General features: G+C 46.6%; 1 protein-coding gene across 1 annotated transcript; it reads right to left on the bottom strand.

Annotated features, from left to right (window-relative positions):
* Positions 1-63: 63 nt before the first annotated feature.
* Positions 64-15,422, bottom strand: cd44b (CD44 molecule (IN blood group) b). Its single transcript, XM_082159712.1, has 8 exons — positions 15,235-15,422; positions 11,268-11,436; positions 11,043-11,179; positions 10,878-10,961; positions 10,005-10,280; positions 9,801-9,854; positions 2,773-2,851; positions 64-2,188 (listed from the first exon to the last, which is right to left on the bottom strand). The coding sequence occupies exons 1-8, from the start codon at positions 15,299-15,301 to the stop codon at positions 2,080-2,082; spliced, it is 975 nt and encodes a 324-aa protein (XP_082015838.1). The 5' UTR covers positions 15,302-15,422; the 3' UTR covers positions 64-2,079.
* Between the last annotated feature and the right edge of the window lie 3,060 nt (positions 15,423-18,482).

Below are 18,482 nucleotides of genomic sequence, written 5' to 3'. Positions count from 1 at the left end.
AAAGATGTGTAATTAAATCAATATCAAGGTCAGGGCGATATAAGAAAAGGATCAAGTCAAAACTCCACTCAAAATTGTTTATTCTACAGTGCCAAAATTGAAAAGGTGAACAGAAAATAATATATACACAGGAACAAATAACACAAATAACAATACAAAAACAAGGTGGGAAGGCGAGCTCGAGAGATGCCATATCAAATAAATAAATAAAACAAAACAAAGCTAACTAGGTTTAATCAGCTAAGCTAACTACCAAAAGAAAAATGTAGAAAAGAAAAGTCTTCAGTGTCAAGATGCCTAAACTAAACTAAACTACGCTGACTAACCAGATAACAGAAGTACAGGGTGTAGTCCACTGACTCAGCACTCCTCCTCAGCCTCACACACTACAGCAGGACTGAAGAAGATAGAGCAGGGTGACAACAATACACTTTACAGCCACAATGTGACAAACGTTTCAATCAAAGAATAAACACAGTATAGAAGTATAGAGGGACTCTAGCAACAGCCATGTACAACAGCAACAACCAGCAGAAGTGAACAAGCACCAGCAAAGTGAGCAAGAAGCTGGAGACGTGGAGGAGATACTCGTATCTGAAGGCGGCGGCGTAATGTGATCGACAGTGTGAACCGGTACGTCATCTTCCTTAATGAAGACTGACAGGCTGTGGATCCAATGAAAATCTGAAACACACACACACACAACTACAAACTACCCACACATACCCATACAGCTCAAATCTGTCAGTATAATCTCTGTCTTTAAATGAAAGATATTTAAAGTGTATATCTTTAGTTGGACCTCAGCACTATTTCTGGATAAAGTGCATTTAGTACAAAATTAGTTCTTCCAATTTAGCAGACTTTAAGTATACCAGTTTAGGATACCAACAGCACAATTGCAGGGTATTTAAATTAAGTTTTACATTTTAGTATATTTATTTTTCACTAGGGCAGATAGTTCAGTTACAGAGGTTAAGAGAAGAGCTCCTTAACCCTGATAATGAAAGTCCACAATCTAAAGTTGCTGTTTTTAAAGACTTTCATGCTCATTTGAAAAGTCATATGTGTCAAAATCCCCTGCTAGGATCTATTTTTTCACACCATTGCTGGATTTGTCAGCAGACGCCTGTTTAAGTGATGACCTGCACTACTTCTGGTTGTGTTCAGAGATGGTAACAGAAATTGTATTGTGTGTGGTCTGAGATATATCACCCTCTTCACACCAGTGCTGTGTGCAAGAAATACAACTCCAGAGAAATGACGGGCAGATACGGGTTTAGCTCCAGCCCTGAACACACTCCCCTGCCTGTGTCTTTCTAGTGACCCTGAAGACCTCGATCAGCTCGTTCAGGAGTGTGTGTTCAGGAGTGTGTGTTCAGGAGTGTGTGATCAGGAGTGTGTGTTCAGGAGTGTGTGATCAGGAGTGTGTGATCAGGAGTGTGTGTTCAGGAGTGTGTGTTCAGGAGTGTGTGATCAGGAGTGTGTGTTCAGGAGTGTGTGTTCAGGAGTGTGTGTTCAGGAGTGTGTGATCAGGGCTGGGTCTGAACTCTGCAGGACAGCGGCCCTCGAGGGCCAGAGAGACCAGCTCTACAGGCGTCAGACGATCGTCACACCTGGAGGTCTTTACAAGACTTCTCTCTCTCTCTCTCTGTCAGAAAAAAAATCAGATTTTGCCCATATCTGTCGTTCAGAGTCCCGTCATTGTCATGTTAACTCTGGCTGATCTTGGGTTTGCAGAAGGGAAGAGCAGAAAGCAGGAGACCGAGTGATGAATGTAAACTGAAATGTCTGAAATGTCCTTCATCGGACCAGTGCTGATTTCACCAGTGTAATTATACCAAGCAAAGCCACTGAAGAAAATGACTTCATCACAAATATACTAGTGTAAAATAAAAAATCGATTAATACTGAAATCTAAAATGAATACACACACGCGCACACACACACACACCTCAGATTTGATCCTTAAATCCTTCGCCTCCTCTTGACTAATTTCAAACCTCAGTCTCAAGGCCTCATTCCCAGGCTTTCTCTGGTCACGTATGTTTCTAATGTTTTCTGTGTTTTCTCGGCTCCTCAGTTGACGAGCGTGACCATCTCCGGCTCCTGAGTGAATGCCGCTGATGCTCCGTTGTCTTTACTGCTGCTCTTTGTGATAATCAGAGTCTTTTTCTTGCCACAACATCTGTGGGTAAATACAATATGCACATTCAGTTAAACACAATAACACTGCTAACTTATGAAAATAGCTGCCAGTCATTTATGTTTTTAAGAAATACAATAGTTTGAAAGTTATAAAGCCAAACATTTTCTGGTTTATTTTTCTATTTCTTTCTTTCAAATCAAGTTCTTGACACTTATTTATATATTTATACTTGAGAGCACACGTCCCAGGACTGAAAATATCCACACTAACCCTAATACAACATCAGCGTGCGGTTTAGTGTATTCCACAGTTCATGATGTTCCAGAGGGAAAAAGCATATCTTCACCAAGATGACAACAATGATATTATTTCAGTGTTAATGTGCACACTGTACACGAGTATGGCTTCTTAACCAGTATGACTTAAAGACAAAGTTGACAAATCAGTTGCTATTAAGGTTTTATGACCGCGTAAATGTTCAACACACACTCAAAGTACACACTTACACACGGTGGCCAAAACTCCCAGAAACACGTGACACAAATAGTTCAAAAACCACAGGTGTGGCAGATATGTATTTTAATATATATGCATTTGTAATATCTCCATTAAAAAAGACATACCTTTTTCTGGTTGCTACAATGATACAGATAAGCAGAATGAGGAGAACTGCCAAAATCGTGAGTAAAATGATCAGCAAGTCTGTAAAAGGATTATAACAAATTACATGTTATTTCAAAAAAACTGTTTAAATAATTTTGGTCATGACATATTGACTCTGGCAGGAGCTTTGAGCGATCCAGACTAAATCCAGAAGAACTGCGGGAACGTCTCCGAGACGCTTGAGGAAACCTTCCTGTAAAGCTACAGGACTGGGAAGAGTACTGGCACTCGTGTTAAAATGCTGTAAAGTGAGAATGCTTTCAAAAATAAAATCACAAATTGAATTTATTTATGATTTAACTTCTATTAACTAATTCAAATCAATATATGGTGTAACGACCCTTTGCGTTTAAAGCGGCTTTTGTCCAGGTACACTTGCACATAGTTCTTCAGGGAGCTTTGCAGGAAGGGTTCTTCAAGCGTCTCGGAGACGTTCCCACAGTTCTTCTGGATTTAGTCTGTCTCAGTTTCTTCTGTTTCTTCATGTAATCACAGACGGACTCGATGATGGTGAGATCAGATCATACCGGCTGTTGTCAGACTCCTTGTGCATACACAAATCTCACTGGATTATTACAATTAACGGCAAAAAGAATGTTTGGAAATGTAAACTGATATTTCCTACTGACACACTACAGCAAAAGATATAAATAACTGACTTAAAACCATTTTTTTGGGGGGGGGGGGGTATTAACATGTCTAAGACTTTTGCACAGTACTGTATATATATATGCTTTTCCCTTTTGAGGCTCCTCAGATATGTGAGGAAAACAACTTGGAAATAACTTGTTTGTCTGCTGTCAGCAATGAATCAAAGTCAGAGTGAGATGTGTTGGAACATTGTTTGCTGGAAGGAAATCATATATTCCAGAAGGTGATCTTTGGTTGGTTCTCAGTCATAAAAATGATGGGGGGAAATTCAAGGCACCGTATTGCAAATGTATTCATAGGGATAAAATCCCACAATTATGAGACTCTCCTTGACTAGGAATGTGTTCCGATTTCTGTCAAGGCCTTTGGTTTTGCATGCATTACTAAACCTGCTCATGACGATAATATAGAGTGTTTCAGTGGTGGTTGAAATTATATTTTATGTAATTCAGACAAAACTGTTAAAAATGTGTAGTATTAAGACAAAAGAAAAGAAAATACCACAACCATTCACTTTCCCCATCCTGTAGGGATGGAGATCTACGGTGGCTGAGAGAGCTCAACACGCTGCAACTGAAGATAACACATACAAATACAAAAACACCCGTAAATTAAGAAAACCTCTTCATCAGATTCACAACAACATGTGAGCTCCAAATACTCATAACTCAACCAGATGCAGAAACTCGATCCAAAAGTTCACTACACAACCTAATACAGAAACTCGCTGCAAATAGCACTGACCACAATGGAAATGTTTCCAGGCAACCCAATAAGTGACGAACCCGGCTGGGACGTGTTTATTGCTCGTGAGCGTTCCTATGCTCTGCTCCCTTCACTGTGGAGTGAGCAGGGCAGACGCCTGAGCCCTGTAGTGGGCACTGTGGAGTGAGCAGGGCAGACGCCTGAGCCCTGTAGTGGGCACTGTGGAGTGAGCAGGGCAGACGCCTGAGCCCTGTAGTGGGCACTGTGGAGTGAGCAGGGCAGACGGCTGAGCCCTGTAGTGGGCACTGTGGAGTGAGCAGGGCAGACGGCTGAGCCCTGTAGTGGGCACTGTGGAGTGAGCAGGGCAGACGGCTGAGCCCTGTAGTGGGCACTGTGGAGTGAGCAGGGCAGACGCCTGAGCCCTGTAGTGGGCACTGTGGAGTGAGCAGGGCAGACGGCTGAACCCTGTAGTGGGCACTGTGGAGTGAGCAGGGCAGACGGCTGAGCCCTGTAGTGGGCACTGTGGAGTGAGCAGGGCAGACGGCTGAGCCCTGTAGAGGGCACTGTGGAGTGAGCAGGGCAGACACCTGAGCCCTGTAGTGGGCACTGTGGAGTGAGCAGGGCAGACGGCTGAGCCCTGTAGTGGGCACTGTGGAGTGAGCAGGGCAGACGCCTGAGCCCTGTAGTGGGCACTGTGGAGTGAGCAGGGCAGACGGCTGAGCCCTGTAGTGGGCACTGTGGAGTGAGCAGGGCAGACGGCTGAGCCCTGTAGTGGGCACTGTGGAGTGAGCAGGGCAGACGCCTGAGCCCTGTAGTGGGCACTGTGGAGTGAGCAGGGCAGACGGCTGAGCCCTGTAGTGGGCACTGTGGAGTGAGCAGGGCAGACGGCTGAGCCCTGTAGTGGGCACTGTGGAGTGAGCAGGGCAGACGCCTGAGCCCTGTTGTGGGCACTGTGGAGTGAGCAGGGCAGACGGCTGAGCCCTGTAGTGGGCACTGTGGAGTGAGCAGGGCAGACGCCTGAGCCCTGTAGTGGGCACTGTGGAGTGAGCAGGGCAGACGGCTGAGCCCTGTAGTGGGCACTGTGGAGTGAGCAGGGGAGACGGCTGAGCCCTGTAGTGGGCACTGTGGCGTGAGCAGGGCAGACGCCTGAGCCCTGTAGAGGGCACTGTGGAGTGAGCAGGGCAGACGCCTGAGCCCTGTAGTGGGCACTGTGGAGTGAGCAGGGCAGACGCCTGAGCCCTGTAGTGGGCACTGTGGAGTGAGCAGGGCAGACGCCTGAGCCCTGTAGTGGGCACTGTGGAGTGAGCAGGGCAGACGGCTGAGCCCTGTAGTGGGCACTGTGGAGTGAGCAGGGCAGACGGCTGAGCCCTGTAGTGGGCACTGTGGAGTGAGCAGGGCAGACGGCTGAGCCCTGTAGTGGGCACTGTGGAGTGAGCAGGGCAGATGCCTGAGCCCTGTAGTGGGCACTGTGGAGTGAGCAGGGCAGATCCTGAGCCCTGTAGTGGGCACTGTGGAGTGAGCAGGGCAGACGCCTGAGCCCTGTAGTGGGCACTGTGGAGTGAGCAGGGCAGACGGCTGAGCCCTGTAGTGGGCACTGTGGTGTGAGCAGGGCAGACGGCTGAGCCCTGTAGTGGGCACTGTGGAGTGAGCAGGGCAGACGGCTGAGCCCTGTAGTGGGCACTGTGGAGTGAGCAGGGCAGACGGCTGAGCCCTGTAGTGGGCACTGTGGAGTGAGCAGGGCAGATGCCTGAGCCCTGTAGTGGGCACTGTGGAGTGAGCAGGGCAGATCCTGAGCCCTGTAGTGGGCACTGTGGAGTGAGCAGGGCAGACGCCTGAGCCCTGTAGTGGGCACTGTGGAGTGAGCAGGGCAGACGCCTGAGCCCTGTAGTGGGCACTGTGGAGTGAGCAGGGCAGATGCCTGAGCCCTGTAGTGGGCACTGTGGAGTGAGCAGGGCAGACGGCTGAGCCCTGTAGTGGGCACTGTGGAGTGAGCAGGGCAGACGGCTGAACCCTGTAGTGGGCACTGTGGAGTGAGCAGGGCAGACGGCTGAGCCCTGTAGTGGGCACTGTGGAGTGAGCAGGGCAGACGCCTGAGCCCTGTAGTGGGCACTGTGGAGTGAGCAGGGCAGACGGCTGAGCCCTGTAGTGGGCACTGTGGAGTGAGCAGGGCAGACGGCTGAGCCCTGTAGTGGGCACTGTGGAGTGAGCAGGGCAGACGCCTGAGCCCTGTAGTGGGCACTGTGGAGTGAGCAGGGCAGACGGCTGAGCCCTGTAGTGGGCACTGTGGTGTGAGCAGGGCAGACGCCTGAGCCCTGTAGTGGGCACTGTGGAGTGAGCAGGGCAGACGGCTGAGCCCTGTAGTGGGCACTGTGGAGTGAGCAGGGCAGATGGCTGAGCCCTGTAGTGGGCACTGTGGAGTGAGCAGGGCAGATCCTGAGCCCTGTAGTGGGCACTGTGGAGTCACCTGAGCCCTGTAGTGGGCACTGTGGAGTGAGCAGGGCAGACGCCTGAGCCCTGTAGTGGGCACTGTGGAGTGAGCAGGTCAGACGGCTGAGCCCTGTAGTGGGCACTGTGGAGTGAGCAGGGCAGACGCCTGAGCCCTGTAGTGGGCACTGTGGAGTGAGCAGGGCAGACGCCTGAGCCCTGTAGTGGGCACTGTGGAGTGAGCAGGGCAGTAGTGGGCACTGTGGAGTGAGCAGGGCAGACGGCTGAGCCCTGTAGTGGGCACTGTGGAGTGAGCAGGGCAGACGGCTGAGCCCTGTAGTGGGCACTGTGGAGTGAGCAGGGCAGACGCCTGAGCCCTGTAGTGGGCACTGTGGAGTGAGCAGGGCAGACGGCTGAGCCCTGTAGTGGGCACTGTGGAGTGAGCAGGGCAGATGCCTGAGCCCTGTAGTGGGCACTGTGGAGTGAGCAGGGCAGACGGCTGAGCCCTGTAGTGGGCACTGTGAAGTGAGCAGGGCAGACGGCTGAGCCCTGTAGTGGGCACTGTGGAGTGAGCAGGGCAGACGGCTGAGCCCTGTAGTGGGCACTGTGGAGTGAGCAGGGCAGACGGCTGAGCCCTGTAGTGGGCACTGTGGAGTGAGCAGGGCAGACGGCTGAGCCCTGTAGTGGGCACTGTGGAGTGAGCAGGGCAGACGGCTGAGCCCTGTAGTGGGCACTGTGGAGTGAGCAGGGCAGACGGCTGAGCCCTGTAGTGGGCACTGTGGAGTGAGCAGGGCAGACGGCTGAGCCCTGTAGTGGGCACTGTGGAGTGAGCAGGGCAGATGCCTGAGCCCTGTAGTGGGCACTGTGGAGTGAGCAGGGCAGATCCTGAGCCCTGTAGTGGGCACTGTGGAGTGAGCAGGGCAGACGCCTGAGCCCTGTAGTGGGCACTGTGGAGTGAGCAGGGCAGACGGCTGAGCCCTGTAGTGGGCACTGTGGTGTGAGCAGGGCAGACGGCTGAGCCCTGTAGTGGGCACTGTGGAGTGAGCAGGGCAGACGGCTGAGCCCTGTAGTGGGCACTGTGGAGTGAGCAGGGCAGACGGCTGAGCCCTGTAGTGGGCACTGTGGAGTGAGCAGGGCAGATGCCTGAGCCCTGTAGTGGGCACTGTGGAGTGAGCAGGGCAGATCCTGAGCCCTGTAGTGGGCACTGTGGAGTGAGCAGGGCAGACGCCTGAGCCCTGTAGTGGGCACTGTGGAGTGAGCAGGGCAGACGCCTGAGCCCTGTAGTGGGCACTGTGGAGTGAGCAGGGCAGACGCCTGAGCCCTGTAGTGGGCACTGTGGAGTGAGCAGGGCAGACGGCTGAGCCCTGTAGTGGGCACTGTGGAGTGAGCAGGGCAGACGGCTGAACCCTGTAGTGGGCACTGTGGAGTGAGCAGGGCAGACGCCTGAGCCCTGTAGTGGGCACTGTGGAGTGAGCAGGGCAGACGGCTGAGCCCTGTAGTGGGCACTGTGGAGTGAGCAGGGCAGACGCCTGAGCCCTGTAGTGGGCACTGTGGAGTGAGCAGGGCAGACGGCTGAGCCCTGTAGTGGGCACTGTGGAGTGAGCAGGGCAGACGGCTGAGCCCTGTAGTGGGCACTGTGGAGTGAGCAGGGCAGACGCCTGAGCCCTGTAGTGGGCACTGTGGAGTGAGCAGGGCAGACGGCTGAGCCCTGTAGTGGGCACTGTGGTGTGAGCAGGGCAGACGCCTGAGCCCTGTAGTGGGCACTGTGGAGTGAGCAGGGCAGACGGCTGAGCCCTGTAGTGGGCACTGTGGAGTGAGCAGGGCAGATGGCTGAGCCCTGTAGTGGGCACTGTGGAGTGAGCAGGGCAGATGCCTGAGCCCTGTAGTGGGCACTGTGGAGTGAGCAGGGCAGATCCTGAGCCCTGTAGTGGGCACTGTGGAGTCACCTGAGCCCTGTAGTGGGCACTGTGGAGTGAGCAGGGCAGACGCCTGAGCCCTGTAGTGGGCACTGTGGAGTGAGCAGGTCAGACGGCTGAGCCCTGTAGTGGGCACTGTGGAGTGAGCAGGGCAGACGCCTGAGCCCTGTAGTGGGCACTGTGGAGTGAGCAGGGCAGACGCCTGAGCCCTGTAGTGGGCACTGTGGAGTGAGCAGGGCAGTAGTGGGCACTGTGGAGTGAGCAGGGCAGACGGCTGAGCCCTGTAGTGGGCACTGTGGAGTGAGCAGGGCAGACGGCTGAGCCCTGTAGTGGGCACTGTGGAGTGAGCAGGGCAGACGCCTGAGCCCTGTAGTGGGCACTGTGGAGTGAGCAGGGCAGACGGCTGAGCCCTGTAGTGGGCACTGTGGAGTGAGCAGGGCAGATGCCTGAGCCCTGTAGTGGGCACTGTGGAGTGAGCAGGGCAGACGGCTGAGCCCTGTAGTGGGCACTGTGAAGTGAGCAGGGCAGACGGCTGAGCCCTGTAGTGGGCACTGTGGAGTGAGCAGGGCAGACGGCTGAGCCCTGTAGTGGGCACTGTGGAGTGAGCAGGGCAGACGACTGAGCCCTGTAGTGGGCACTGTGGAGTGAGCAGGGCAGACGGCTGAGCCCTGTAGTGGGCACTGTGGAGTGAGCAGGGCAGACGGCTGAGCCCTGTAGTGGGCACTGTGGAGTGAGCAGGGCAGACGGCTGAGTTATGTGTCATAAACATGTCATCTCTGTTTGTTTGGTAAAAGTTTAAAAAAGTTTTTAAAAAAGTAGACTTTGAGCTATAAGTGTATCCCAGCCGGGTTTGTCACTTATTTGGTTCCCCTGGAAACATTTCCGTTGTGGTCTGTGCTATTTGCAACGTGTTTCTGTATCTGGTTGTGTTGTGAACTTTTGGATCGTGTTTCTGTATCTGGTTGTGTTGTGAGTATTTGGAGCACACATGTTGTTGTGAATCTGATGAAGATGTTTTCTTAATTTGCGGGTGTTTTTGTATTTGCATGTGTTTTCCTCAGTTGTAGCGTGTTGAGCTCTCTCCACCGTAGATCAGCTTCAGCTCCAGTCCTGCTGAGCTCAGCTCTAACTCTCTAACTGAGCACACTGAGACAAGCTGACCCGGGCCTTCAGAACTGCTTGCAAATTGGCATTGGTGCTAAATTCTGCAGGGCAATGTAAATGGTAATAGCAGTCTCAAAACAAATACAAATGATTTGGGCATGATTAATATTATAAAGAGGCTTTCTAACCTGATGATCTGGTCGCATCTGATCCTGAGGAACTGTCATTTGGGCTGTCGTGTCCTGGAGTAACGAAGACAGGAGCGCACATACAGCACAGTTCAAATGAGATCAGTCAGAAATCATATACTGTAACTATTCTTATAAAAAGGTTCAAAAAGAGAGGTTTCACAGTGATGCCATAGAAGAACCATTTTAATAATGAAATATTACCTTTTTTATGAGCTGTTGTTGTTTCACGAGTGGACGTTCTCTCACCCATTGCCGTCCCTGTGGCGTCTGCATTAGGTTGTACGGTTGTGGACTCCTCTGTGTTCTCTGTGTGGTCTGTATCATGAGTCTGGTCGGTCTCGTCGTGTTCCGCTGGGCTCGGCGTGTCATTGGTCTGTGTCCAGTGAACTGGAGTAGACACTGATGTATCTCCCAAAGCCTCAGATGTTGAAGTTTCATTCTCTTCCGCTCCAGTATTGTGTTGGCGTGTTGTGGCTTCTGTGAAATGACAATTATGCAGAACTTTGTATATGCACACCAAACATTGATTGGTCCTTTTTTGACAAATTTTCAACCTGCTGTCAGTAAGTAATCTTACAGATATTTATAAACATTAAATAAGACAACTAGTGTAATTAACTGCAGAGATATGAGATGTGCTGTGATCTTGTTGCTCGACTGATCATTCAGCACATTTTAAGAAGCGGAACAGCACCCTCCAGTGCACAATAAACAATACACAACCTCACAAACAAATCAAATATTTACTTTGATATTGTGCTTTTATCAATGTTAAGATTTTTTTGAATATGCTGAGTGAATATCACTTTATTAAAATGATGCCGAACAAAACAACTGTAACACTTTTATTTCAATGGATTCTACTAACTATAAGTAACTTTGTAACTACATGTCAACTAACAAAATAGTGTTAAAGCTGACTAATAATACCTAACTTATGATGATTTACAAAACATGTGATGGGGGGAAAAGCTAAAAACAGTTAACAGGATATTACACTGTGAGATCTTTCAGATAAAAGGGTCTTCGTTCTAAATGGATAAATTTGAAGGCTTTCATAAGCTGTGCTGATACCTGTAAATGCTGTGACGGGGTTGGCATCTGCTGTCTTTGAACTCTCAGGGGTAATCTTAGCTGTACAGTTCTTCACTGACAAATCTGTTTAAAATATAATGTTTTGTTAAAAAGATAGTTGATCATGCATTGACCAAAACATACACCATGTTGCACAAATCTAACCTTTAGCATCGTAACAGAAAGCGTCATATTTATTTCCGTCATCATTAATCTTTATGATTCCTGTTTGGTTGCCAGCGCAGAGATCATTTGCCTTGTGACGGAGAATCACCAGCTCTGTGCTGTTTACCCAGCCATACCTGCAGAGAAAATGCATGTCTGTATTTAGTTTGATGGAAGTCATTAGGTGATGTTCAGTTGAATGGAAGAACTCAGGTGATGTCTGACCTGCATGTCTGGAGTCCTGCTTTATAGGCTTCCTCCACCTGCTTCATACTGGCTAATGAAGACGATAATTCCTCACACAAGCTCTTGGCCATCTCGAACGTCAGACTATAGCGTTCTCTCCCCTCTACGTGAAACACTCCAACATAGCTGCAGCTCCGTGCACGCACTGCTGAAAGACAGAGTAGAAATTACAGAAATAAACGAATTATATTTACATAGTGCCATTCTAGAGAATCTAGATTCTACAAGAATTTCTGAAAAGAATAACAGACAACGGTAGAGAAAGGAAACGCTAAGAGAGGCCAGAGGTTTAGAGCAGATTTGAGCTTGAATCAATCTAAAGAGGGAATGGAGCTGACAACACTGAGACCTAGTGAATGGTCAAGAGCTTTGGGACCAATTAATAACACTTCACATTTATCTGTTCAAGTCTAGATGTTACGGTGCATGGAGTAATCGAGTCATGGATCTAATCACAGGCTGATTTATTCCAACAATACAAGATGAAGACATTCCAGAAAAACAAATAAGGCACAACAGTTTAAATGTTAAAACAAAAACCAACACATGACACACATTAAACACAGGGTGATAATTGCACAGAATAATGAGGAACTAAACAAGACACTGAGTTGACCATAGTGTATAACCATGGGAACAGATCAAACCAGGAAATAAACATACGAAATGCAAAGATGTAGGGGGGGATCCAGCCTGTGGCCCAGAAACCAATCACACAAAGCCATCTTAAAGGACATCTCTATTCTCTAATTGCACTGCGAGGAACGAGGAGTGAGGAAGCTTCCAGAGGAGCGATGAGCAAAGATGCACAGGTGTATCAGGGGGAAGGACTTCTTGTTGAGAAACCTGACATCAACTCTCCTCCCCCGTCAGATGTTGACGCGATGTGGAGAACCCGGTGTCTGAAGCACGTGTGAAATCACACCAATCCAACTGGCTGACGCTGGTCCTATGACGTCACATGGAGCACCCATACGTATAAAGACCTGACCTGATCTGATCGCCCCAGGATTGGGGACAAGCCTTTCTCCCGCTGGAGGGACTGAAAAAGAGCATTTATTTACTATGGCCAGACGCCCACAGGCAGATGGCTACCACAATGTCAGAAAAAGAGCAATTTCTTCTTTCCCTGGGTCACACACACACACTGTATAAATTCCTCTTGAAACAAACTTTGTTGTATTATTTTAATTTAATACTGTGAAGCTGCTTTGATACAATCTGTATTGTGAAAAGCGCTATACAAATAAACTTGACTTGACTTGACTTGACTGTACTCATGGCCCTTGTTGTCACAACGGCCAGGCATCGAACACTGGCAACAGAGCCTGTATGGACACAGACGCTTAGCCTCCTCATGTTCTGTTGCACCAGATCCGCTCTCAGGATCAGGTAGGCGTGACGAGCCACGACGAGCCCCAGCTTCCTCGACCGTCAACGACCTCTTCCACAGTGGACCCCCAGAACAATGTAAGTGCTTCAGCACTTTTTGCACCATGAACATCAATGGACACAAGGTCTCCCGGCGTGGAAAGCCTTGTTCCACAACGCCTGTGGGGCACTCCACAGAGACTATTCCCTAAGTATTACTTTCCATTGGTAAGTCCATAGGATGTATTTTCCACATAATAACCTCCCCTTTAGGTAGGATGTGGTCTCCGTAGTGTTCCATTCTCTGTAGAGAAGGTGAACACTTTCCAGCGTTAACAAAAAGGTGAGCTCAGCTGTAATTAGACTCTAAATGAATTAACAAGAAAGCTGAAGTGACCTTTTTTCCATTGCAATGGTAAGTTTCCTAAAATTAATAGACTGGAGGTTACGCTTCCTGTGTGCTGGAAGGTTGCACTTGTACTTGCCAGCAGCTGCACTCTTAGGCTGCGTTCCAGTCCACTTTTAGACACGCACTTGCAAACTCCCCTAAGCACTTCCCCTTGGGGGAATCCCTGCCGCCATTTTGAAGTGCGTTCCACTTCGTGAAATGGATGAGAGAAGTTTATATGGACAGACCCTCGTTCCCTCGATTTTGACCGAGGGAGCGAGTCTACTTCATATGTACACTTCAGGCACCTATATGTCCCACAATGCAGTACGATTGTGACGTCACCACATATCTCATCTAATCAACTCCACAACAAACAACTCTATGATATATTGATTCTATTTTTTTTTATTTAAAACAACCCAAACACACCTATAAACCTTTGGATGCTGCATTAAACAAATTCTTAAAGGAAAAAAAAATAAAATAAATAAATAAATCAACTCCATAGCTGATTCCAAGTGATCAAGGGCTTGGACGTTCCAATTCAGCCCATTGCAGTTTCCGCCAGTATTGGGCACTCGTGCAACGTAAGCAATGACGTACATCCGAGTGAACGAGATGGAGGGAAGTTAGTGAGTGAAGGGCATGACAATTTTGGACTGGAACGCAGTACTAGAGCCCATAATGCAGCTCAGTAGTTGTGGCTTTAGTATAGGGACCCCTAGTGGTGGTTTTCAACACAACGTTGACACTGACCAACAGAAAGGGAACGTCTCGGTAACTATTGTAACCATTGTTCCCTCCTCCCACAACTCTGAATTGACACTGACTTGGTCGAGAGGGTCAGAAAATGCTAAATGTATACCTTAAATGCACTGAAAGTCACTTTGGATAGAAAATGTATTTTATATAATTCTTCGAAAGTACCTTTTAGGCATAATTCAAAATATGGTTAATTGTGGAAGAATGACTTTAGCAAATAAATGTACCAAATTTTATACGGTTCAGTCATTCAGAATTATTTTCAGCATAATAATCAGCTGCTGGGCTTTTTAAATATTTTGATTAACCCATGACCTCCAAAGAATCTTCCTGCACAACTTTTGTTGATTTGCCAAAAAAAACAAAAAAAACAGGGATTATATTGCAAAAGTATAGGTTTCAAAGACAAAAAATAACACGGTCCATTTGTATAAAACTTCTCAGAAATACTCTTATGAATAGTCTTAAACTTTGACTGGAGTGTCAAAAATTCTTTGTAAAAAGTAAGACTTTTGTAGGAGTAGGATTTCAGGAAAGTATAAGACTCTAAAGCAAGTTAAGTGACGTGAGGGGTGACGTAAGGACTACAACAGGATTCTACATTGTGTTAACAAGAGGATATTTACATCGGGAAAAATCTGGACAGTCGTTTTCATTCACTTTTGATACTGTTGAAACTCCTCTGACTCTCACTGGTTTTCTTTTGAAATGCTGAAATTTACAGCTGCCCAGTAGCATGTCTCTCCAACCAACAAAGAGTTTCTCAGCCTTCCCTCAACACAAACACACACACACACGTCTTACTTTGACATCTATCATGCTGAGCTTTTACACAAAACACCTCAAAACACCCACACAAAGTGAGAGAGATCAAAGTAAAACGGAGTGACTGTGGGATTGACTAGCTTTATTTGGTTCTCCATTTAGGTATTTATTGGTATTTCAACAGTTCAGCCACAAAAAAGAGGTGCTTTAAGGTGTGAAAAAGACATAAATGATATAAAACAATACAGCGCAGCAGCAAAGCACAGATTTATCCATCCAACAACTGTCAAAGTTGTGACATACTTTTGAACAAACTGTTACCACAGTAACCGCCGAGTCTTGCGAAAACAGTTTTTTTTCAGGGAGGGGTGTGAGGTTTCGCTTCCTGCATATGCGGTACAACACAAAAAGTGATGCTCAAAGGCTTCATGTGAGGAATAATCTGGAACCAACATTCTAGACCATTATATTTCTCTCTCATTTATTTAGCCTATCTTTCTATTTGACCTAAACTCTTCTGGCTCGCCGCTGGTTTGCTCTTGAAGTTTGCAGCTCCCAGCATATCCTGTTCTCTTCAGTGTTGCTCTGCATTCAGACAGCACTGCTCCATTCATAGTCAATATACAGAGACATGATCCGTCTGACGAGTTTTCTCACCTGTGGTAGACTGTGATCTGGATGAGGCCAGTAATCCTGACAAGAGTCCGAGCAGCACCATCCACATCCTGATCGCCGGCGAGGGAATCTGTAAGGGAAGGCTGGTTGCTGTATAATAGAGCTGGTATAGAGCTTGCTGTACGTTTGGGGTATTGTGAGGTGAGATTTCAGTGGCAGAACTAATAGAGAGAGAGGAAAGGGTGGTGCACATTTGAACACTCCCTTCTACGCCTTCCTCTACCGCTCTCTGTCTCTTTCTCACTTTCAGTGTGTTTAGAAGAAGAGGGAACCTGTTTATGAATCATGATTCCTGATTCATCCTTCTCCTCTAAATCACCTGTTTATCTATACATCACTGACGGCCATGATTCCTGATTCATCCTTCATCCACTATATGCTACGGCTTTCTCTCGTCACAGATCACATGTACTGTATGTGGACCGTCACGTGAAATAAGCAGTGCACCAAAATCTAACTCTAGAGAGGAACAGTCAGACTGGAGTTGGAAAAACTAATTTTGGAAAGTTGAATGTCAAAGTTTCCGAGAACTACATGTGTCAGCTGCTTACAAAATTATACCATCAATCTCACAAAAAAGAACATATCCAGGTCTGTTCAGTCTACAAAATGACGCCTGTGTAGTGATGACTAAGATTTGCTGCATTGTGACGTTATTTTCATCCAATGCATTGCTCCCAAATTCTCATTGCAGTAAAACATTAACTCTTCAATGTATTACAGTGAATTTTCTTTTATTTATATTACAGCACATCAAATCCTAGCAGTCATTACCCACGTCAAGTACATTAAATAATTATCAGATACATCATACAACTGATATATGTTTCCAGGCTTCTCACAATCTCATATCTCATGAAAAACAGTACATGTAGAGTTTAGAGTACTGGACAAACGCTTCATTGACGTTACTACTGTTGTGTTGTCAGTCGGGTTGTTATGACACTGAGTAAACAAGGCCTCATCATAACCTGTTGCATCTTCACAACTTCTCTCCTCTCACTTCCTGTGCAGAGCTGCTGCTGTTCATACTGCTATGATTACTACCGTTGCTATGGTGACGAGAGCTATAAACAAAAACAAATGTTCATACAAAATCAGATTCACTAAAGATATTTCTACTTATAATTATTGTATGAAGCACTTTAATTTAATTCGAATTTGTTAAAATGTCCCCTATATGTTCATGCATTAGCTAACTAACAATGAGCAGTATATTATTACAGCATTTATGAAGACTTAAAAAAAAAAGTTTAAAAGTTCATGTCACACAAGGTTTCAGGAAACACAACTGAGATGAAGATAAGAGTCAAAAGGCTTTAATATTCCAAACTGGCAGGAAAACAAAACACAACCTCTGACATATAGACGATGAGCCAAGAGTGACTGTGAGGGTACAACTTATGAAGCAAACACAACAAATATGATACACAAAAGATATGATAATTAAACGCAGCTGAAACACAGAACTCATAATGACGGTAACTGAGGATAAGAAACGAGTGGCGGGAAAGACAAAAGGAGAACATGTGACTGTCACAATTTCATTTTCATGGACTTTTAGTTTGTTTTTCTCAGTTAATTAATAAAATTACACTTGTTCATGTTTGTTCAAATTGCATTGACTAATGTGAATTGAAGTTTTGATTTTAAAAAAAGCTAACCAAAATATTTTCTAGAAATGTTTGCTAACATTCCCATTAAGTTATGAAAACGTTATTTCTGAATGTTTTCTGAACGTTCAAAATGTCCCATTAAAATATTATTATTTTTTAAACATTTTTCAAACTTTTTTGGGGTTTATGCACGTTATGGGAACATTTCATTTGATCATTCGTCAAACATTATTGAAATGTTACTTCTGAGTGTTCTGAAACAAGTAGCAACATCTCAAATAAAATAGACAAAAACATTCCATGAATGACGTATAATGTATAACGTTTTGAAAACATTATTAAAGACCAGATAACTTTGAACAAACGTTCTGTTAAAGTTACTGGAGGAACGTTTGTTCATAACTTTGAGAGAACCTTGACAGAACGTTCCCTGTTAACTGAAGATCTGAGAATGTTCTTGTCACGGGTTCCTGTAAAGTGGAGGATCTGTGTGCAGCAATCAGACTTTATTAAACAAATGAAAAACAAAAGAGATGGACACTGTAGAACTAACAGAACCAACCTTAAAGGAACCGTATGTAAGAAATATATTTCAATTAATCATAAAATGGCCCTGATATGTCACTAGACATTAATAAATCATGTTCATTTCAAATACTTATATCACTGACAACAGTAGTCCGGCCAGGATATTGTCATTTAAAAGTGAAGTTGCAGCGCTCAACTGATGTTGATGTTGTCATCTTGTGTTTTGGCCTGAAGCTCCACCTTCCACCTATCTACCAATCACGAAGTCAGTAGTGTTTCGGCATCCGGGTTGCCAGGTCTGAGTTACCACAGCTGCAACTACAAACGTGTCGGATAAAACATGTCTAACGTTATGAAACCTAAAAGACCTCGTTATGAATCCGAAATACGTCATGACAAAGTCCGAAAAAAAACCTTACTGTGTAGGACTCGTCACTTGCCATTGGAAGCTCCTTGTAGCAGCCGACATTCCTGCTGGATCCTGCAGCCTATCTGGCATCCTGGAGTCAGGGGGAGGGGATACACCGCTCTACAGTCATTTGAAAGTGATTGCAGTACCAGTTTTGGCCACAATCTTACATACGGTTCCTTTAAAGGCCCGCTGAAGTGCCTTGGAACGCGCAGCTGTGTATGATTCGTTGACGTAATTTCCTCTAAAACAGGAAGCTAAGGTGGGACATATTGAATGGCCCCTCCCCCTTTTCAAATAGCCAATAGGGTTCTGATCAGGTTCTAATCCGCACACTCGTATAGTTTTTTTTTCCTCATCAAAACCGAATATGTTAATCAGTGGTTGTATATCAATCAGGGACACATTTGTTTGCATTTTGTTTTGTGATTTCACCGGAACGAATAGAAAGTCTGCGACGGCGATAGATTAAAGTGGGCGTCCGTGTGAAGACTGTGTGAGCCACGAGTGAACACTGTATCCGCACCACCGATCGCAGCGGCTACGAGCGCTCAGCTTGAGTTAAAAAACAACACATTTCAGCGCTAGAACGCTCGATTTGCCAAACGAACGAATGCCCTTCTAGTTAACTGGAGATGTTTTATTTACACTCACCTAAAGGATTATCAGGAACACCA

Source organism: Leuciscus leuciscus (genome assembly GCF_965113295.1).
Source record: "Leuciscus leuciscus genome assembly, chromosome: 25".
NCBI lineage: Eukaryota > Metazoa > Chordata > Actinopteri > Cypriniformes > Leuciscidae > Leuciscus > Leuciscus leuciscus.
This window is presented reverse-complemented; position numbering and strand designations above follow the sequence as displayed.

Coding starts and splice junctions, on each gene's coding strand:
- cd44b (XM_082159712.1), bottom strand. CDS start 15,301: ATGTGGATGGTGCTGCTCGGACTCTTGTCAGGATTACTGGCCTCATCC. Junction 10,281..10,877: donor CCCCGTCACAGCATTTACAG/GTATCAGCACAG, acceptor GTCATTTCACAG/AAGCCACAACACGCCAACAC. Junction 2,189..2,772: donor ATTGTAGCAACCAGAAAAAG/GTATGTCTTTTT, acceptor ATTTACCCACAG/ATGTTGTGGCAAGAAAAAGA.